Source organism: Aquila chrysaetos, chromosome 25, assembly GCF_900496995.4.
Source record: "Aquila chrysaetos chrysaetos chromosome 25, bAquChr1.4, whole genome shotgun sequence".
NCBI lineage: Eukaryota > Metazoa > Chordata > Aves > Accipitriformes > Accipitridae > Aquila > Aquila chrysaetos.
Window position 1 is genome coordinate 3,649,757 of NC_044028.1, and position 22,130 is coordinate 3,671,886.

At 55.2% G+C, this 22,130-nt stretch overlaps 2 protein-coding genes and 1 long non-coding RNA gene across 8 annotated transcripts in view; 2 read left to right on the forward strand and 1 right to left on the reverse strand.

The window, feature by feature from the left end:
* PEMT (phosphatidylethanolamine N-methyltransferase) overlaps positions 1-10,919 on the forward strand; it is a 45,507-nt gene extending 34,588 nt beyond the window's left edge. For 5 of the 6 annotated variants that reach the window (XM_030002468.2, XM_030002469.2, XM_030002466.2 and 2 more), the window contains 4 exons: positions 3,566-3,677; positions 7,778-7,852; positions 8,642-8,702; positions 9,470-10,919. In XM_030002468.2, the coding sequence (XP_029858328.1) occupies positions 3,566-3,677; positions 7,778-7,852; positions 8,642-8,696 (242 nt within the window). In that variant the 3' untranslated portion in view covers positions 8,697-8,702; positions 9,470-10,919. Of the gene's footprint in view, positions 1-3,565; positions 3,678-7,777; positions 7,853-8,641; positions 8,703-9,466 lie in introns of all 6 variants that reach the window. The other variant, XM_041120399.1, reaches the window with a different exon arrangement.
* LOC115336027 lies at positions 4,832-7,863 on the reverse strand. Its single transcript, XR_003921593.1, has 3 exons — positions 7,750-7,863; positions 5,991-6,032; positions 4,832-5,396 (listed from the first exon to the last, which is right to left on the reverse strand). It is a non-coding gene; the product is annotated as an uncharacterized LOC115336027 (long non-coding RNA).
* An 8,380-nt stretch (positions 10,920-19,299) lies between the features above and the next one.
* On the forward strand, positions 19,300-21,375 carry RASD1 (ras related dexamethasone induced 1). Its single transcript, XM_030002021.2, has 2 exons — positions 19,300-19,726; positions 20,014-21,375. Exons 1-2 carry the CDS (start codon positions 19,441-19,443, stop codon positions 20,562-20,564), a joined length of 837 nt encoding a protein of 278 aa, XP_029857881.1. The 5' UTR covers positions 19,300-19,440; the 3' UTR covers positions 20,565-21,375.
* Positions 21,376-22,130: the final 755 nt, after the last annotated feature.

Consider the following 22,130-nt stretch of genomic DNA (forward strand, 5'->3'; position numbering starts at 1 on the left):
GCGGTCCCGCTCCTCGCCCCGTGTTACACCCCTGTCCCCCAGCTACCGGGCACCGGCATCCTCCAGAATCGCCCGCAGCCCCCAGGAGCGATGCGGTGCCTGCGGAGACGTGTCCAGAGAGGCTGGGCATAGGAGAACCCACCAGCAAGAGCTGCTCGAATGCTCCTAAAGTTCAGCCAGGTCTGGGGTTGTTTACGTAAAGCCTGATTCATCCAACCAGGAGATCCACTGGACTTGAACCGCTGCGGGAAAGCAAACAAGTGAGTCAGGCTCAGTGTTAAGTGGTGAGAGTGGCCCCATCCAGCTCCGCCTTGCACGGTGCGAGGCTCCGGTATCCCCCGGGGCAGGGAAGAGGCAGGCGTTAGTGGCCCGTATCGGGCACTTTTGGTCCATCCTCTCGGCCGGCGGAGGCTCTCCCTGCCACCAGCAGCATGCCAGGTTGAGTGTGCATGGCTCCGAGTCTTGCATGACACAGCAGGGAGCGAGGCCAGTTCTCTCTGCTAGCTGGGGCATGACGGGCGCTGGGGCAGAGCTGAGTCAGGGTGGGGAGATGCCAAGACCACGTGCTGGTGCAGCCGGGCTGGCTCAGGACCTCTGTGCCACAGAGGCATGGCCCGGCTCGAGCCCTGCAGAGCATCCGTCCTGGAACTGAGCGTGACTTCTCAGCTCCATGCAAGCCCCCACGAGTCCAAGTCAGCAAACTCTTAATGGAGGATGCTGTTCAGCATGGTTTCTTACCCAGATGTGGGGAAGACGAGGGGTCTGCCGGTCTCCGAGGATCTCACGTGGGATGGTCTCTTGCTCAGGACTCACTTGGGACTGGTACTTCCAACGTTCTCCTGCACACAGGGTTTCAGTGATGTGCTGGTGCTGCGGGAAGAGCAGGGTCCCCCAGCAGCAAAAGCACTTCTGACTGCAGGTTAGCAAGGGGCTGCACTGCTTTGGCAACAAGGGGGTTATAGCATCATCCAACTTCTTCTCACAGTCAATATCTGAGCTCGAGAGAAGTTTTGAGAGAGCCTCTGACACCCAAGCACTTCAAGAACTGATTAGCACAGCATTTGACCCTTCCTTTTTGGGTTTTCCTACAGCAATGAGGGCTAAAACATGCAGGGCACAGAGACTGCACTGGGGCTGCCCGTTAGATTCCTCTTTAACAGGACATTTAAGCTTTGGAGCGGCTGCAGAGCACTTTGTCTCTTACGTGTGGGCTAAACGGAGCAGCGGGAGTCACCCTTCTGCAAGAAGCCTTTCTGTGCTACCCCGTCTCCTGCGCACCAGCACCGACCCCAGCCTCTGTTTGCAGTGGCTGGATGCGGCCCCTCGCCCCAGCAGCCTTCTCCCCTGCAGAGCAATCCTCCTGGCACCCCGTCTCCGCACCATGCCCTCGCAGGGGATTCGGGCATCAGTTCAGCACCGTCTGCCTCGCCGTTTGCCCTATTTCCTGACAAACGTAGTAATGAGGGCTTGGCTTCCCAGAGGCCGCGGGCACCGAGAGGCGGCTCTGCCTGTCTGAGCCCATCTGTCTCACACCCGGCCGCGGTTCCTTCCAGCGCTGACCAAGATTTCAAGTAAATCTGACTTGACCGAAGTCTGTCACTGGGCTATGGTGAAGCCGGCGGCTCCCCGGAGCGAAGCGGAGGTGGTGCTTCAGTCCAGGTTGGGCTCCAGGGACCATGGGGGTCCCTGCGGAGTGCGTCAACCGGCTTTTTGCTGCTGCGATCCAAAGCGTCTGCCCTGTGCAGCGAGATGGTTAGACTGACCTCCAGCAAAAAAATAACCCAAATTAGATGCCAAAGTCCCTCAGCCTGACAAGGAGCGGATTCCTGTTTTGAGGGCTTAATGGAAGCACTGGAGATGCTCAGGCTGATGCTGTGCAAACTGATGCACGGTCCTTTCCCTTAGCATCTGCCTGAATATAAAAATATCGTAGGTCCTCTCTGGTGGTCACGTTCATTTAACTGTGTGGGTTTGGAGGCAGGGTTTACATCGGAAAAGCTTGTGTCCTGGGAGAGCTGCCTGTTCCCCCCAGCTGCTGTGTGCTTTTGCTTGCAGGGAGCCTGCCTGGAGGGTCCCACGGCCCCACCGGTGCTGGGCTCAGATAAGCCCCTGCCAGCCCCACGGACCCAGGGCTTTGTGCGAACCTCCCCGGTGCCAGCACCGTTTGGGCAGCGAGGTGTTCAGCCCAAAGGCGAAGGCGGGCAGGGTATAATGAAGCGTTTTGACACATAAGAAAGCACAGAAGTGGGCTGTGGCAGGGGGTGATGTGTTCTTTCTACCAGAACAATCTCAGAGATGCATTGCCAAGTAACTGTGAGAACATATAGTATGAATACCAGGCAATTATCTCACTTAGTGGCCTATAGTTAAAGCCCAAAAGCATTGTCTAATTGGGCAGGCGCTGTTTATCCTTAGAAATAAATGTTTTTGCACCATGTGAGGTCAAAGAAATTACACTACGATCCAGCTAATAATAATAACAACCTTGAATAGTTTGCACTCCTGTAATGCCTTTCATCTGGATTTCCGAGCACTTTCTCACCATACATTAATCCTCACCACCCTCCGCGCTATAAGAAAGACTGATATTATGATCGGTGCACAATAGCACCGGGAGGGACAGAGGAGACTTGCCCAAGGTCAGGGAACAGGCTGGCAGCAAAGCTGGGAACGTGACCCGGGTCAGTGGCAGCTCCCTGGGCTGATGACCGGCCCTGCTCCTCGCCGATTGATGCTGCGTCTTGTGCAGCGGACACGGAGCAAAATCCTTGCTGGGCTTTGTGGTCTCGCTGGTAAGACCCACAGAAGTCAGAGATCTGTATCCTGGCCCTTTCTCCCCCGCCAAAATGCCATTCACAAACTGCACAACATCTCCTTGCTTGTCATTTCTTTGCCAGGCTCCTTTCAGGAGGCTGGAAGGATTACTCCGAGGTAGATAGGAAGCTGGTTGGATGCTGACAGTTCTGAAAGCTTTCCTCATTACAGATGACAATCACCTATTATCACCATCATGCTGATAATTGAGTGTTTTGTAGGCAGAGGTGCTATTTTCTGAAATTCTGAGAAATTCTCTGAACTGTGAGATAAAGGTGACACTGAATGAGGGCATTTGGTGGTGGCGGTTGTGATTATAACATCTCGAAACACCATTACAGTGCACTGGGCTTATTTCCCCATTAAATGAATTTGATCCTATCCACTTACTTCCTTGTCAGGTGGCATCAGATGGGCAGTTTTCAAATGAGAAAGCCAGAATCAGCCAGTTGGGACCTTGAGAGCTGCCTCCCGATGAGGGATGTGGCTGCTGTAGCCTCATTGCAATGCACAAACCTTCCTCATGGGTAAAGAGCCATTCCTGGAAAAGCTGATAGATACCGTGTAAACAGCCAACCTGTTTGTTGCTGTTTTCTCAGCCTGGAAGTCAGCAGCAAAACCCCTCGTTCACCTTCGCTCTGCATCCCTGGGAGGGATGCCCCGTGGCACCGGGAGGGTATCAGGGTGCCAAAGCCCCCCACGACTCCCAGCTTTATGGAGCCTAACCAGAAACCCTCTATTTGCCTTGCAGGTGATTATTTTGGCATCCTGATGGAGGCAAAAGTGACCAGCTTCCCCTTCAGCATCCTGGATAATCCCATGTACTGGGGCAGCACAGCCGTCTACCTGGGCTGGTCCCTCATGTAAGTACGTGCCCCTGCAAACAGCACCGGTTGTAGGGCAAGTGGGGGGTCTGTGCTCCGCAGGGCATAAGGTGCCGGGCTGCATCAGGGGCCAAAGAAACTCTTGGTGATGGCAGTCAGCAAAAAAAAAAGGCAGGGAAAGCGTAACATGCCCTGACTTCTCGCTTCCTGACTATTTTTGTGCGTGCAAAATCTTCTGCTGTCATAAAAGACTGGCAGCATTAATTGTAGAAAAATAAATAACAGCCAAGTGCTGGGGAGAGGAAGTATCAGCAAATGCTCTGCAGCTGAATGAGGTCCTTGGCAGGCTCTGCACGTGGAAAAATCAACAGTCAGGGCCGAATTCATGGTGGGTGTCACTCGGCAGGGACAGGGCACTGATATGGGGGGATCAGTGTGACCCTGTAATTACCTCTGAAAAAAAGCAGAATAAGCCAACACACCCTTTCCCCCACTGCATGGTGATAACACTTCCGAAACACTCCTCATGTGATACAACACGGCTCAATAGCCTGCTTAGGAGGAAATGAATAGGCTGTAATTTAGCAGCAAATGAGCAATGTACTCTATTCTGTGTAACAAGTTTTATGTGGTTTTCATTTAATATCACATTTTATTTATTTGCCCAGGAGAAAAAACCCTGGCTGTGTTACATCAGGAGCCTCTAGAGCATTGTGGGCCTTTATCACTAAATACTTTGCATTGGTGCTCCTGAGTGTGACCAGCTCTCTTCTGCTTCGGTGGGAAAAATGAAGTGCTTGGCCACTTTCTGGTCACCTTTTCAGCCATGTGTGCAGTGCTTTCTGGACTCTAGTAATAAGTAAAGCTGATGGTTTCTCTCCTGTCTCCACTGAGACTTGCTGCTGTTCATTCTGCACTTGAAATTCCCCTCGGTGCTGTCAGGGCTGGCTACACGAGGCTGTTTGCCTTCCTGGCAGACTGAGGACACTGGATGGGGTCTAAACCCCGGGAAATGGTGCACGAGAGCCGGAGCAAAGCGCAGGAGAGCCAGCCATGGGGTTGGCAGCGTGGATATTGCTGGGGAGAGTGGAGCAGAGCTGGGGCAGGATGAGCCCCCCCATACTGTACCGCAACCGGAGATGACCAGCACCACTACCCCTACAGCAGCGCAGAAGGAGGAATTTGATTAAGAGGAATTATAAGGAGGTTTTTATTTGTTTAAGATCAGCATCAAACTATTTCCTAGAACCTTTGCAGAACCAGCTGAACCCTCCTGAGCTGTTTCTGTCACAGAAATCCCTTCTTTGCCGCCGCGAGACAGCAACCTCGCACCAGGTGCATGTCGCTCGGTCTTCCACCGCAATCCTGGGCAAAAGCCGCTTGAAGTGGCTCGAGACAACAGTGTGATTGCCTCCTTTTTCTCATTAAAAGGCTGCCACCATAAAGGGCAGCGAGGCATGACAAATAATTGCTGTTAACAAATTGCTGGAGCTGTGCACAGTGGCACCAGGACACCGCCCGCCTGCCCTGGGGAAGCTCTGCACAACCCTTCACGTGGTGGTTTTGACTCTTTCTCTTCCCTGGGATCTCTGCTCAGGTTGCTGTGATTTTTGGGGGGAGTCCCAGGTCTCTTCTGAGGTCCCAGGGCTTTCAGAAGATGTTAGGTATCTGCCCTCGGAGGCCAGAGCTAACGCCCCAGCTCCGTGACAGCGGGAGGGATGCCGGAGGAATGTGTCTGCCGTCTGGTTCTGGTCAGACCTAAAACATAAAGCATATTTGTCCTCCCTTGGTGATGTATCACGCTCCATATTGTGGCATCGGAGCCCAAAGGATTGATTCATTTTCATCTGTAAGGGCACATACCACATAACGTAAGCGAGCCTGGCAGCACACCAGACAGCCTGCCTTCCAACTCCAGTCCAACCTTAAAAGCATCGCGTGGGGCGTGAGCCGCTGTTTTCTCCCTTGCATGACATTGCAGCTATCCCCAGCTCGACTAATGACAGCTCTGCAGCCAAAAATGTGTCCGCCAGATACACTGGAGAAGGCACCTCTGCTAATCACCACGAAAACAGGAGCTCCAAGAGGAAAGGGCAAAGTGGGTGTTCCACGTCCAACACCCAGGACCAGTGAGGCCAGTGGGGAAGGATGTGAGCCCACACTACTGCTCTTGCAGACAACCCACAGCCACAGGGAGCTGCAGTAAGGGTTGGGGACGGACAGATTTCCTACCCCAGAAAAGTCCTACCGGGACCAAGAAACCTTCCTGGCTGACTCTTCGTCAATGCTGCTACAACAGGAGCCGTTGCCCAATAAGTAGGTCGAGCTCCTAAGAGGAGAGAAACAACTCACCCAAATGCTTCTCGTCACCCGCGTCGAGCAACCTCGTTTCTCCTGAAAGACAAATGGAGCATTAGCTGTTTGGGGACAGCTTTGTGTATCTCTAGTAGGGAAGTGTTTTAACTCATGGCAACAGGCTGTGTAAATCAGAGCTGGAGCCGCAGCCAAATGATGCAATTAGAGGTCTTGCTGTCAACAAACAATCATGTAAATTTGTTCTCTCTGATAGGAATCAAGGAGGAGACATGACTAAGCATGTAATAGCAGGGGGTTGGGAGAGGAAGAAGTTGCCCGATGCTTCCTAATGAGGGAAAAACTTATTGCAAAATGGAAACAGTGAAAAGGTGAAGATTTGTGTGCGTCTCTCCAGGAACTGATGTGGCCAGGCAGCACCTGACGGCAGGTCCAGCACGAGGTTTAGGTGGTTTGGTCTCTCCTCTGAAGGCACATTTTCCTGACAGGGCTAGTCCCCATGCACAAGGCTTGTGGGATGTTAATCCTCGCCAAGGACCAGCTCAGTACTTTTTTTTGCTGACAGCCAGCTCTTGTCGCCCTCAGAGCTGAGCTGTGACCAGCAATTAAAGGCAATCAGCAGTGTCCTAATTAAGAGCAACACTTCCAGCCGTTAGCTGGAGGTGTAGGGTGCAGAAAGGGTGTTTGGGGGGGGGGCTGGTGCCTGTGGTGAGCCAGATGCAGCCACGCTTCTTGCTGGGGAGAGATGGGGCTGGGACCTCGTGGGTGCTGGGTTAGCAAGCGGGGAAGGGCTGCTGGTGTGGCCGCTCTCACCTGGGGGAATTTACACACCCCGGGATGATGTCGGCACCTGGTTTGGGGACTGTAACCCGCCCGCTGAAATCCTGGTGCCTTAGCAAAGCCCCCGCTGCCTTCGCTGGCATCTCGGACACTTTCAGGCCAAGCATCAAAGAAGTGACCCCACGTGGGTGGTGCAGGTTTGCTGCCTACATTGACATCTCTCTTTAGAACCAGGAGGTGATGGGGATTTTTTGGTCCCGATTCTTTGGCCTTGGTGCTAAAAGGAACAGCCGCTCCCGTCGCATCCACAGCCCTCGAGGACCTGTGCCCATAACCACACGGTGCGGTGCGGTGGGTGGCATCGGTCCCCCGTGCTGTGCCTGGTGACCTCTTGCTGAAGGACACCATTCATCTGGGCCTTGGGGAGGTGACGGGACATATTCCTAAGTATCCTGAAATGGGTTTAAATGTGAACTGAGCCCCCACGCACCCGGCCCCGACACAGCACCCGCCCCCGACACAGCACCCGCCCCAGCACCTTTCACAGGGCAGGCATGGACGTTTCCATCCCTTTCCATCCCCAGCCCTGTGCTGGCTCAGCCACCGTTTCAATGTGTACGGTACCATACGCTGCTCCGTCTGCCAGGTGCCTCCTGCACTTTGGGTGGCCCATCTTTCGGTGCACACCAGGCATTTCCCTTATAGCACGCTGGCTGGGAGCCACAGCTGTACGTAAGCAGCTGCTCAGCTATTAAACAGCCTTATAATCTCAGGACTTAGCATCAAAGCAGAAGCTCTCTTAGCAGAGACGAGCAGGGATCAGACTTAAAAGAAGTCGCCGAAGTAGGCTGTGGAAGAGTCTTTGCCAAGGAACATCTGTCTAAGGCACTTAACATTAAGTACAAAAAACCCCCACCCTTTTGTTCACTTCTGTTTAATGAGCAAGAGAGTGCTCTCATGGAGCCCAGCGTCTCATTTCACTTTCTAAACCAGGTCTTGCATAAGCCCAGGTACGTACCTGATCTTTTCCTTCTCTTTCAAAACAGGCATGCAAGCCCAGCTGGCCTTTTGCTGACAGCTGTAGTGGCAATTTCCTACACAATCGCAATGCTGTATGAGGGGTGAGTAGCTTTGTAAAACTGGAGAGCTTCTAATTATTTCTACCAGCTTTAACTCCCGAGGTTTCGGGGAACTGCAGAAGTAGAGGTGGTTTTTTTTCCAATTAATTCAGTGGAGAGGAAGGGAAACAGAGGATTGTTTTTCAATTGTTTTGATAATGGGCAGATTCCTCTCTGAAACAATTTGCTGAGTTCTAGGAACATTTATGCATTTGTTTATTTTTTCCAAAATGAGATCTTTTTTTCTTTCGGGTGCCTGATTCTGTCTATACAAGAACAATAAGCAAGGCAGTGAGAGGACTCATTGTCTCATCTGAAGACACCCTGCAAAAAGAGCTTGCATTTTGTTGTTCCTTGGATGGTCTTCTCTGATATTTTGCGCGACAATAGCCCGGCAGCCCAGGACAGAGCAGCCCAGAATTATTCCCAGAAGCAGCGGTTGTACTTCAGCAGTAAAAGGTCTTTTGTGTTTGCAAGGGAGGAGGAAATGAAGAGAGCCAAGGCCGGTCTGCGTGCAGGGGGAGTCTGAGTGTGTGCTGAGCCTCATCCTGCTTGGTGCAGGGCTGGTCCCAGGTGGGAGCAGCTTGGAGCTGCTCCGTGGTCCAGAGAGACCGAGCCGAGGATTGCCATGGCACAGGAATAGTCAGACTGTGCCAACCTGTGAAGGGCAGAGTTTCTGGGCCCAAAGGAGAGCACACAGTAGTCTTGATTTTAATTCTTTCCCCCCTTCTTTTGCCCCTCTCTTGTGTCTCTGCCCCCTCTGTCCCCGAATTCCCATCCTCCCAACCACAGGCCTTTCACAGAGGAAATATATCGGCAGAAACAGAAAGGAGCGAAGAACAAGTAGCGACAGGTATGTTTGCCGATCGGCGTTTCGGCGAGAGGGGCTTCTTTGCTGGGCTCCCCCACCTACGAGCGCGTTAGATGGGGACGGGAGCACCACCCGCCCTCCCAGCGCACCCCTGCCCAGCCCTGCCCTCCCCAGCTCCTCCAGAGCCCTTCCTGCACTTCTCAAGGGATTTGGGATTCAAAGCTCCGCATAAACCCGGGCGGGAAGACTTAACACGGTGGCGCTTGTGTCCGCCTCTTGGCACTCGACCAGCAACCCCCAAATTGGTTTGATTATATACTTGAGAGTCAGCATGAGGGAAAATTGCTGGGGAGCTTTGAGGCTCCAGGCTTAGTCTAAATCAGGTAGAAAAAAGCAGCTATTGGCCATGGGGGGTGCTCCAGCGAGCGGCAGGGATGGTGCGAGAGGGCATGCGTGCCCCACCACCCCACAGGGAAATGGGGCTTCCCCCCTCCAGGCTGCTCCGTGCCCAAGCCAGGACCATTCTGGATGTGGGCTTGCACCGGCTCACCCCAGAAACTCAGCCTGGGTTCGCTTTTGGGGGCCAAAAGTTTCTACAAAAGATTAAGTTCCTGCCCAGACTCCTTTCCCTAGGGTTAAATGAAACTCCCGGTGCGTCTCCCAGCTGGCGGTTGGAGAGGCTGGACGAGCACACGGCACTGCTGAGTTTTTGGCAGCCCCGTAGCCTCTGCCATGCTGTAGATGCTAAGATGCTGTAGCACCAGTGAGGTCCCTAACAGACTCTCGTCTCTTTGCCTTTTGCAAAGCAGTGTCTCGGATACCTCGGCACAGCGTGCCTCTCCAGTCCCCACGCTGTCCGATTTGCCCGTTTTCCTACTGAGATGTATCCTACTAATTAGCCCAGCAACCCTTAATGAGCCAACTGAGCACCCTGCAGTATTGGAAGCGATCAGAGGAACAGCCCAAGCGTGGCGGCACCTCCTCGCTGCAGCCCGTGGGAGCTGGAGGTCCCTGTCCCCAGGTCCTTGTCCCCATTGCCGGGTCACTGTGGCTCCTGCCACGAAGGCGATGCTCTCCCTGGAGCCACATGGTGTGGGACCTCCCGACCTCTTCTCCCACACCAATTATTGGAGATCTGCAGGGAAAAAAGCAACCCAGCTCCAGCCCCGGACTGGAGGGCAAGCAGAGTTAACGATGGAGACACCGGGGGCCTTTCGTAAGCGAGCTCTGAATACAAGGAAGCACCGGTTCCGGCTGATCCTGAAGATCATCTGAAGATGCTGCTGAAGAGCCACAGGAAGCAAACAAAAGCTCAGGCGAAGCAACGGAGAGGGCTCAGGAACCCCTGAGGCATTCAGACACGGCTGGGGAAGGAAGAGGGGAAACTGCTGCAAACTCAGCAACAACAAAACCTGCTGCAAACCCAACAACAAACCCGCTCTTTTCTGGGGAGGGAAACCTTCCCGTCCAGAGCTGCGGTTTCCCACCTGTGCAGAGCCCTGTAGCATCTCCGCGCTATTTGCAAAGGCTCCGAGAAAGGTGACGGAAAAGCACGTAGATGTGAACATATGACCTAAACCACCGCCCAAGGGGGATGATGGAAGGATGGCAGCAATCCCGTGGGGAAGCCCTGGCATGGAGAAGACCAAGGGGAAGAGTCAGTCCCCATCCGCACCCTGCAGATATCCCATTCCTGGCCGTGTCCGTGCCCTGGCTCCCCCCGCACCCACCCAACCTTTCCCACTCCTTTTCCCCAGGGACCACGTGAGGGTCCTGCCTGCCTTCCCCGCCACCCAGTGCCTTCCAGCTATTTTTCACTGCCTTGCAGGGGCAGTGGGTGGGAGGGAGGGAAAGGGCTGCTTCTGCCTTCCACGCTGTGCAGCAGCCGGGTACGGATCTGCCCCTCCGCCCCTGCCACCAGCCTCAGCGAGTCCCAAAGAGCCTGGTGCCGGATCCTGCCCTGAACGGGAAGATCCCAAGGGTGATGCTCCAGACCCAGGCTCAGTGTTTACAGATTCCCAGAACAGTTTGAGAAATAAGCTGTAAATGACCAAAAAAAAGCAACGTAAAGCCCCCGGCAGTGGCGCTGGAGAAGGGAGCTGTGCTGCTGCCGGCTCCCACGCAGGCACCTCTGCAGAGGGTCCTCCCTTTTCTCAGCGTCACCTCCGCGAAACGGTCCGATTTCCTTTTGCTTTTGCATGTTGTAATTCACCTTTCAGGCATTGCTCAGCAGGAATTAAAAGTGTTGGTTTCTTTTCAGTCCAGCCTCTGTTTCCTTCGGCTCGGCTCACGGATGCTGTGTTTCACTGCTTCAGAACCATTACACAAGGATTTTTTTATCGCCATCTCAATGACCTTCCTCTTAAAAGATTTGGGCATAGTATTTTATTTTTAGATAAGTTTCCACATCCCCTTCATGGTTAATGTTTATAGAAGGAGGCTAAAACAGCCCAGTACCCATAGCAACCAGCAAGGAGAGGACACGTTGCATTATTCAGACAATTTATGTCAGAGTTGGCAGTCCTGGCTCAAAGTCTCTGATGTAAATAAATTCAGATTTGTTGATAGGTGAAATCAGTATTTACCGAAGAGACACTTGCTTGTTCAGGAAGGATTGATCTTAACGAGAACACAGCGAGAGCTGTATTCATGCTGTCTCATTCCCAGTCTGGAGACCGTGTACGCCTTTCCCTGTCCCCACTGTGAGGTCGGGGGGACCCCAGTTGTACCATTCCCATCCCCAGCCAGGATCAGCCCCCCTAGATGGGTGTCTGTCACCCCAGTGACAGCTGCTTCCCCTTCCATGCCCACAGCATCCCAAAAGCACAGGGGTTTAGTGCTGCGCTGGGACCGGCTTCATGGACTCCTTCCCCCTTGATCTGCCATTTCAAACCCAACACTTCTCACTTCCCAGCCGCTCCGTGTTGGCTTTGCATTGCACAAGGGTTTTTCTGGGGCTATGCCAGATATATCCCCATTTTTAATAGCTCTTCCCACAGCAGCCAGTGAGGATTAATGTGTCGCTGCGTTCGCAGAACTGGTTCTGGCTGCCGTAAAGCTGGAGTTTGACGTTTCAGAGGCATCTGCTCTGTTCCCTAAAGCAAAACCGAGGAGCTGGAAGGTGATATTCAAGCCCTTCTCGCGGGGTCCTTGGGTGGGGGGTTGGCTCCGGCCAGGGCCAGTCCCGGCGGTGCTGTGCTGCACACCGGTGCTGCGGGGAGGAAAACAGAGACCATTATTTATATTGTTTTATAGTATTTAACAGTGAGGGACTAAGGAACTCTTCTTCACCGGTTTTAAGGAAAAAGATGGATTCCTCTCCAATTACCTAATATTTCTAAGAATTTGAGATTACAGAGGGTGGGGATGAAACCTTCAGGCTGAGCACGAAGCATCGGTGGTGTCGGAGCTATTTCGCCCCTTCCCATCCCCAGGGCCAGTGCCTGGCTGCGGCTGGGCCATATCCTGCATTGATGCAGGGATGGACCTCGTGGCCTCCAGGTCAGGACGTGGGACTCCTGCTGCTTCCCAAGGAGAGATCTGCACTCTCCGATCCCCAGGACCAGCCGGTTGCAGACCCGGTGCCATGCCGGCATGGCTGGGCGCATCCCTCCGGCTCTTGGGGAGGTGTTGAGCACCGAGTCGGGGGGATCCCTGGAAAAGTGGTCATGGGTCCATTTTCAGAACTTCGTGGCTTAAAAAAAAATCCAGTGTGGGGCTTGCTGGGCCCATGTGAGTTTGGCAGGGTGGTTTGTTTGCAGCCTTGGGAAATGCCGCACGTGAGGCTGTGTGCAGATGCCGCCGATAACACCTCCCTTGATGTTCGGGACATTTCTCCAGAGCAAACACCGAGAAAGGAGAAATTGGTTAAATCTCAACTCCTGCCTGGCAGGGATGGCAGGGTCACCAAGTCCATCTCACCGCGCTGCCTCGGGTCACCCGTCCTGCCGCGCAGCCCCCGGCAGCGGCTGTGCCCACCCGGGTTTTCTCTGTGTGGCCTCTTGCATGGCTCCCCCGCACGTGTCTCCCCTCCTTGAAACCACATGTAATTTTTTGGTGGGGTGGGGGGATCCCCCGTACAAAGCCAAATGGCCCCAGCTACAGGCACGCGATGCGGGGCCAGCTCCACGCTGGCGGGATGCTTCACCCAGGGACGCTTTGGGAGATGGAAGCTACATCTTGAGGTCCTTTCCCTGAAGGTGACCTGATGGCGGGGACATCTAGAACCGAGGACACATCCCCAAAGGCCCTGCTCTCCGTTGTGACCACCCGTAATCCCACGCCTGTGTTTGCTTCCGTCCAGCGGAGCTGCACTGCCTTCACCCAGGGGAGGGATGGCCACTGGCCCTTAGGTGGCAAACACACACGATTAGCCAGGAACGGAGAATAAACACATGGTGCAATCAAGGCAACACATGTCACATCGATGGAGCGATGGAGAAGTCACGATTCTCATCGGGCTCCTGCCAGGCCCGGCTTGCTGAGTCTGCACTTTTGCTGTTTGGGAAGATGGAGGGAAATGGGGGGCTCAGGGCTCTGGAGGTGGTTCCTGCACCCATCCCGATGCTGAGGTTGATCCTCCGCCCGGCCGTTCGGTGGGCAGGGGAGATGGGCTTCTCTGCCAGCAATTGGGGTTTGATGCAAATAGAAAAGATGAGCTTTGAGCGCAGGTGGTACGGGGGCTTTCAGGGGCAGTTTGGGCACCAACTGCTTTATCAGAGACCCCTTAATCCAGAGAAGGCAGACAGGGGACATGACAGGACTTATCTTTACAGGGGAATAAACCAGTCTCCACTATCCCCACTGCGTAGGGAAAGCAGTCTGGGCTTTAAATGGTCACAAAAAAATGTGATGGGAAGAACACCCTGGTGGGAAGCTATTTCCAGGTGGGAAACCACCAGTGTTGGAGCCCAAACAAATGCCCGGGGCAGGACCAGGATCCGTCCCGCCTTGGCAGAGCTGGGGTTGAGCCGCATGGGCACCGCTGGCAGTCTCCTGCTCTGGGGTCTGCGGATGCAGGCAGCCCCCGTCTCGTGGGTGCCCAGAGGATGCTTCAAAATGAGCCCCAGCGCCGGGAGAGCACCAGCACCCCGTGCCCGCCGTTCCCCCTGCCCTCCGCATCACTCCTGCGAGGGACAGCACGGAGACGCCATCCAACCCACCCCCGTCCCACCTCCGCCCTCCACCCCAGGGGCCTTTACGCACAGAGCTCCCGCCATGTGCCAGAGGACAAGTTACGAGGCTGTTTTCTTTAATTTGCACACTAAAAAGCCGCCCAGGGACAGCCCGGTGAGCTGGCCACGCTGCGCTGCATCCTCCTTGGATCTTATTTCAAAAAAAAAAAAAATCCGAGGAATGTGCTGCTTTTTCCATGTTGTGTTTTCTTCGGAGGGGAATTGCTTACAGAGCGCGGCTCCTTTCTGAATCAGGATCGCAGGAGGGAGGCAGAGCCCCCGGGAAGGAGATGTTGGGGCCAGGCTCTGCCTGCAGTTCTGCTTTGCTGCTGCACCAGGGCTGAGCATTTGCGGGAGCCTCGAGGGTCCTCAATTTGGGCACCGGCACCGAGCGGGGCTCAGCCCTCGTCCAGCTCAACCCTCCCCAACCCCAACGCCTCCACCCGCAGCCTCAAACCCTGCGCTGGCCTCAGCCCTCTCCGGTCCCCACAGCCGAAGCAGCGAGGGCGGATGCAGGACCTAGACACGAAACGCCTCCAGGCTCCGAGCCTTCAGCACCGGCTGCGCATCCCTCTGCCAGCTCCAGCCCGTCACTGCCCGGCCGGCTCCCTGCCTCCTCTCGGGCTTTTATATACCTATAACCCCAGCAGCCATCGCTATTTCCATGGGAACCCTCCTGAAATCTGTAACAACGCGTCTGCTGGGGACACCAAGCCTCCCTCTCTCCCGTGCCTTATATTCCAAGCCCAGTTGCTGCCCGTCTCCGGTTACAGGTGACATTTCTCTCTAATCCCAGGGAGGCTGCCACTCTTTGGAAAGGAGCAGAAGGTGCCGGAGTTTGGGGACACGTCCAGGACACGTAAACGCCTTTGTACATGCTGGATGCTGGCGGGATGCTGCTGTCTCCGAGCAAACCGCAGGCGAGAGCATGGCATGAGATGGGATGGAAACTGGGAGCAGAGGATTCCCAGGGTGGCCCCAGCTCGGGGAACCCCTGTTCTGCTCTCTACGGAGCTCTTGACCCAGCTGTGCCGCGTGGTTATCGACGATGAGTTAATGTCACCTCCGTGCACTCGGAGGGGAGATGTTTCCATGGCGGGAGAGTGGGGCACCGTCCCCGGGGCAGCCGGGCGGCGAAGCCAAGTCTCCCTGCGGAGCCGTGCCACCGAAACCCCAGGTCTCACCATGTGCTCAGCCATCCAGCCCATGTTTGCGCTGCCGGTAAGGAAAGCAGCAGCACCAAGTGATCTGCCGGAGCATGCCGCTTCCCCGGCTTTGTACCGCAATACGGGCATTTAGCCCCTGCCGTGGGTTTTTGGCAAGTTTATCACAGCAAGCACACAGCAAAGATGGGAGAACGGGAATAGATAGATACAGAAAGTCTGGAGACCACGGCACGGCACAAGCCTGCTCCGGGAACTGCATCTCACCGGGCGCAGGGATGGTGTCTCCAAGGGAGCTCTCACCACCCCTTGCCTGGATGACTCAAGGAATTGGGGATTTGAGACATGTCTCAGGCTTTCAAATTCTCTGTTAATCAAATCCCAAATGCTAAAAGGAATCAAGAGACATGAAAAGTGTTGCTAAAGAAGTAGGGGGCGGGGGAAGGAAACAAATAAACCCACCCCCCCTGGTCCCCAGCGACAGAGCAGCCTGCTTCTGCATCATATCTCATCTGGGAAAAATTATATGTTGTGAATTACGTGCTTCTTTTGAAAAGCCTTAAAGGAGATTTAATAAAATGAGACAAGCTAATAATATAGGGAATGAATAGCAACTCTGGATGCTGCATCTTGATTTAATCAGATGCTTTTCCCCAGGGGGACGAGCAAGAGCTCTAGCTAAAGCCTCCCTTCCCTTCCCTACCCAGCTGCTCCCTTCTTCCTCCGTCCCCCCGCTCCTCCCATCCCAGGGGAGCAGCCAGGGCAGGATTTGGGGTCCCACAAGACCCCGCTACTCACCAGCAGCCGCTGGGAAACGCACAGCCCACGCTGTGGTTATTTGTGAGTGGGCTAACGAGCAGCACACCGGGATGCTGTACACCAAAGAGAGAAAGGGTCCCTGTCTGAAGAACAGGTCCCTGTCCTGGGGGAGAAAAGCAGGAACTGGGGAGCCAGGAAAGCCTGGCTGGGGAGTGGGCTTGGCTCCATGTGCATACCCGCAAAGCCCCGCTCCGGAGCCAGGGAATGCCATGTGCTGCTGCACGGGGGACAAGCCCTTGGTAGGACGTGAAACATCTTGACGCAACGATAAGGAGCTCATGTTGGATGTGGTCCTCTCCGTGGCCCAGGAGAGGCCTCGGGGTCTGCGTGTGCCGGGGTGGGAAAGGCACAAATGGCTGTTCCAGTCTTGACTTTTCACCACTTGGACCCGTAGGATCCAGCCGGGAACCGAGGCCGGCTTGACCCTGGGGTGATGATACTTCCCGGCTCTGCAGCACACTCAGAAATCAAAGTCATGTTCTGATGTAATCGTTCTTTTCCGAGTATCCCCCCACTCGCCTGTCCCTGGGCTGGGTGGCGTGATGCACGCTTCTGCCTCCTGGTACATTTTGCTTCCTACATTTTTGCAGAGGCTGGTGCTGCTGCGAGCTCTATTTTGCTGCTTGCACAGTTCGTCCAAGCCGGACCCTGGGGAGCCGCATGTTCTGTTGCCGGGATGTTTGTGTGACTTTCGTGGAATTTCCTTTCTTCAGCCACTCGCTCACAGCAGCCGGGCGGGTTTTGTTCATTGACAGGTGGCTGGTAAACCCGTGAGGGAGCAAACAGAGAAAGAAATAGCAAGAAACCTGGGACTGATCTGTGCCAAAGATGTTTGATTCCACTAAAGGTGTCTGCAGTCGCTGGGTTTTGTGCACAGCGACCTGCCTGCGGCTCTTGCTGTACCGAGCTGCTGCGTGAGCGAGCAAAGAGCTTGTATCCTCCAAAACTGGGCAAGGAGCAAAACACCCCACAAATGGCAGGATCAAACTCTGCGCAGATGGTATGGCAGCCGTGGGGCAAAATGCTATTTTACCTGCCCCTGTTTAAGACTCGGGCTATTTGCAGTCAGGTCAGAAATAGGTAGTGATTTTTAACAGAGTCATAACCGTGGGAAGGCTTTTGCCTCGCAGCGAGGTGGTTCCTTTATCATCAATCACTGGCAGCTGTCTCCCAGCAAACGTGCTCTACTTCACCAGGAGACGAGTTTCTAGATGATCTTGGGGGACTCAGCCTAATGCCTCGTAATGCTCCTCAGGCTCTGCGTGACTCTGCGAGGAGCTGGGCTCTGGCACAGCGCAGGCAGTGCCCACGTCCTCTCCCCAGGAGCTCCTGCAGCCATCACATCTCTTCCACCCACCCGGGATCCCCGTCCTTGATCCCAAGGGGTCACTGGTAGGGCGGCTCTGGTTGCACCCCACATCCCTGAGCTGAGCCCTTGGGACCCCGGTGGCACATCTGCCTCGTGGTGTGCTCTGCCTTTGCTGTCACCAAAGAGCCTTTTGGAGGGAGCAAATGGATTTTCCATTACTGAAGGCTGTTAACCTAAGAGAAGGCTTCAAGCAGGCTATTTTTACCCATTCCTGGCACTATTAATAGTTGTATGGTTAACAATAAACACCAATCATAGAATAGTTTGGGTTGGAAGGGACCTTTAAAGGTCATCTAGTCCAACCAAATCGAGATAATTTGATTTGTCTGTCCCCCAGAGGTTGGCACTTCCTATTCCCCTCGTTGTTTTCCATCAACCTCTTCAATTAAATGATCTTTTTGTTATTTTGGGGTGATACATTTGTGCTCTGTAATCGGCTATTAAACTTCTTTGCTGTCTTGTACACAGATCAATAAACATGGGAAACTGTCCCACTTTCTCTCCCTAAAGTGTCCTTGTGCCTCTGCTGCCGGGCAGGATGTTTCCCTGCAGGCAGGGATGGGGCTGCAAGGGGCTGTTTAAAACGCTGCTCCCTCCCACCCTGCAGACAACTGCAATTTCTCCGTAAACCTTTGGGCAGCGTTTAAATTAATGTCCAAGTGTGCGACCACACTCGGGGGAGATGAAAAGCTCAGCAGCAGCCATTTCTCAAGTGGTGCTGATGAAATGCACCGCGCTTCACACATTCATGTGTTCTAGCTGTCCCTGAGGTCCCTCTCGGTGTTGTAGGTGAAGCTTCTGCTATCCTGAATGTTATTTAAGCATCACCTTTTGCTAAGTTTTTTTTGTAATAGATCCTCACAGGTGTTTTTAAGTCAGACCTTCTCATCAGCCTGATGTGAAAGAGGAATTTGGCTTTTCCTGGGCCCCGTCTCTCACTCATGGATGGCACAGAAATCCCTCAGCACAGCAACGCTCCCATTTCCCCGAGGACTATTGCCCGGCTGCTCAGGGAGATGCTGGGTCAGCCAAGCAACGCTGCAGCCCTGCTGTGTCCGGGGCTGCCTGGGATGGCCCTCGCATCCAGCTCCAGCAAAACCCACCAACACAGCACCGGACCAGATCAGGCCCCCCGATGTGAAGCAGCACCGTGCACCCTGCCCTCCTCGGGAGCAACCCTGCTGCCTTGCACTGCGCCTGCATCCCTGCGAGCATCCTTCCTCCTCCTCCTCCTCCTCCTGGCAGCCCCCCCCCAAGGCCCCCCAGGGGCTGCAGGGCCCTGTGCTGCGGCTCATGTCCCCAGGCTGAGCTTCCCCAGCCCTACCCGGGGCAGTACCGCAGGTGCCCTGCCCGCGCTGCGCGCCCTGCCCGCGCTGCCCGCGCTGCCCGCGCTGCCCGCGCTGCCCGCGCTGCCCGCGCGCTGCCTGCCGTGCCCTTGCCTGCCCCCTAGCGGGGGACTCGGCGCTGCAACGCGCTCGGCTCCCCGGGGCTGGGGTCGGGGCTGGGGTCGGGGCACCGGGGCGTGGGGGGGGACACCGGGAGAGGGAGGGAGATTTCTCGCTGCTCCTCTTCCCCTGCCCCGCGTCCCGGAGGACCCGCCGTAAAGGGGTTTTTCTGCCGGGCGGGGGTCCGCTCACCCGTTTCTGCACCCAGAGCGAGTGTAAAACGGAGCAAAAGGACGTCGGGGAGCGGGCTGGGAAACCCCCGGTAGTCACCCCCCCCACACACACACACACCCCTGCCCCGGGTCCCTGAGCCCGCGCAGGGCGGTCGGCAAAGGGGTCCCGCTCGGGGGGGGGGGGGGGGGGGGGTCGGACCCCGCCGTAGGGCGTGCGGGGCCCCGGGAACCCCGAGCCGGTTGCAGAGCTCCGGGAACCCGGCCCGGACTGCGAACGGGGACAGATGGAAAGCCCCGAATTCCCGGGTTAAGCTTGCAAAGGGATCGGCTTTGCAAACGGGACCGGGAGTCCGGAGCCGGGGCTGCGGCGGGGGAGCGGGCCGGGCGCGGAGCCGGGCACTGACTCAGCCGCCGCCGCCGCCGCCGCCGCCGCCGCCGCCGCCCCGGGCCGTGACGCGCCGAGGGGCGGTCGCTGCCTCCTCCATATAACGCGGCGGCGGCTGCGACCGTGCAGAGCTCACAGCGGCCTTTCCTGCGAGGGGAGAGGGGCTGAGCAGCCGAGCTGACATCGCCTTCCTCCTCCTCGTCCTCCTCTTCCTCCTTCCTCCCGGTGCAAGCTGCACTTTCGCCGGCTTCAATGAAACTGGCAGCGATGATCAAGAAGATGTGTCCCAGCGAGGCCGAGCTGAGCATCCCCGCCAAGAACTGCTACCGCATGGTCATCCTGGGCTCCTCCAAGGTGGGCAAGACGGCCATCGTCTCGCGCTTCCTCACCGGCCGCTTCGAGGAGCAATACACGCCCACCATCGAGGACTTCCACCGCAAGTTCTACAGCATCCGCGGTGAGGTCTACCAGCTCGACATCCTGGACACATCAGGCAACCACCCCTTCCCAGCCATGCGTCGTCTCTCCATCCTCACAGGTACTTGGCTGGGGAGCGCCAGGAGGAAGGGGGGGGGGGGGGTCCCTTGCCAGATCTCAGGTGTTCCTGCCCAATTTGGGGATGTTTTTCCAGTCCTGGGAGGAGGGAGGTGGGATTTTGTGTGTGCATGGGGTGGGCGACTTTGCTCCCTGCACGGGGTGGACAGGAGGATGCCGGACCCAGATGCTGCCCAGTCCTTCCCTCCCCAAGTCTCTCTATGGCTTAGGCAGCAGGTCTCCGTGTCCCCCCGTTCCTGCAGCCATCTCACGGTCCCTCTTTGTCCCCAGGAGATGTGTTCATCCTCGTGTTCAGCCTGGACAACCGGGACTCCTTTGAGGAGGTGCAGCGCCTGAAGCAGCAAATCCTGGAGACCAAGTCATGCCTGAAGAACAAAACCAAGGAGAACATAGAGGTGCCCCTGGTCATCTGCGGCAACAAGGGCGACCGGGACTTTTACCGAGAGGTGCAACCCCAGGAGATCGAGGAGCTGGTGGGAGGGGACCCCAAAAAATGCGCCTACTTTGAAATCTCGGCCAAGAAGAACAGCAGCCTGGACCAGATGTTCCAGGCGCTCTTCGCCATGGCCAAACTGCCCAGCGAGATGAGCCCCGACCTGCACCGCAAGGTCTCGGTCCAGTACTGCGATATCCTGCATAAGAAGGCACTGAAAGGCAAAAAGCTGCTGAAAGAGGGGGGCCGGGGCAGCACGGAGGAGGCGTACGGCATAGTGGCCCCCTTCGCCCGGCGACCCAGCGTCCACAGCGACCTCATGTATATCCGGGAGAAAGCCATCGGCGGCGGGCATGGCAAGGAGAAGGACCGCTGCGTGATCAGCTAGGAGCCCCCGCTCGCCCCGCGACGGGAAGGAAGGAAGGAAAGAAGGGAGGGGGGAAAGATGCTCATTTCCGAATTGACTTTGGGCAGGCAGGAGGTTGGGCAGGCACCCACCCGGGGCAGAGACGGGGTCGCCTCTTCCCCAGCCTCCCTCCTCCCGAGGGATCGCTTTCATCGGCTCCCTCCCCGGGGGTGAATTTTGGGAGCGAGGGATGCGAAGGGGGAGGCTTTGGAGGGGAGAAGGGGGGTGTTGCTGGGACCAGCCTCCTCCGGGCAGAGAGATGGGGAAAGGGTGAGCTGCCGGGCGGCCAGGTGGGAGGATGAGTGTGGAGGGCACGGACTTTGGCGTTTCTTTCCCTCCCAAACCACCCAGCCTCAGGCACTGCCTTCAGGAGGGAGGGCAGAGGCCTGCCAGCGCCTGCTTGGGGCTTTGGGCTTGTTTTTTTGTTGTTTGTTTGTTTGTTTGTTTTTTTAACTTGAGAAGCTGTGCACGGACTCCGGCTCTGTGTTGTGTGTTCGTCTGTGTTTGCAAAACACGTGCAGAAGACACTCCTAAGCTGTTGCAAAGACATTGCAGAGTTACAGCCCCGATGGACCAAAAAACTGACTCTTGTTTACATTTGTCTTGTCTGATTTACAAGATTTGGGGAGGGTGGGGGGAGCGGGAAGGGTTTTTTAAATAAGAAAATAATAGGCACTTTATGTAGGTATTGTTAGTCATTGACATGAACAAAAAAAATCTTCAAGTGTTTCTACTGTGGGTGAAACTTGATGTTTTATTTTTTCTACAAATTAATAAAATCTTTTTAAAACGACATATGCAGGTTTGCCTTTGCTTCCTCGCCCTGCCCTATAGCAAAACCAAATCCTGTTAAACCAAGACCTGAGCCCAGCTCCGAGGTGCTAAAAACAGCCTCTCGACTCAATCCCTTTATTACCCCATTTTCTCCCGACTCCCAGTGCAAAGGTTTCCGCCTCTGCAAGCAGCCAATTTGTTGCCACACGGGGTAACGAGGGGCCACGCACAGACTTAGTTACTAAAACGGGTCACCGAGCCAGGACTCTTTCCTCACTTCACTAACGCCAAGTGACGATCCTGCCAGCCCCATGACACTCCGGGCATTGGCATGTCATTCACCACAGTAACCGAGCAAACTGACATCACTTTGTTATAAAGAGCTGATTGTATTTTGTGCTTTTTCCCGACTAACTAAGCACATTTTAATGATGTCAACAGAGAGTGATTCATTTGTGCCCCATCCGGGATATTGTTTTTATTTTGCAATATGAGTAAAGGAAGTACTTTGCTCGAAAGGTCACCTTTGCATCTGATGGTTTTTAATCTCTTCCTAATAACAAGTCACAGTAACCACTGCTAGAAGTGAAAGGGAAAGGGAAAAGCTCTTCAAAGAACAGGTCTCCCTGGCTCCAGCTTCTGTTTCAGTTCATTTTCAGCCCCCATTCCCCCTTCAAGCGGCAGAACAAATCTACATTTAATACATATTAATGACAAAAAATTCTATCGAAGCCACAAAACTAAGGTGGGTGAGACTGCAATCTACTACTTCAG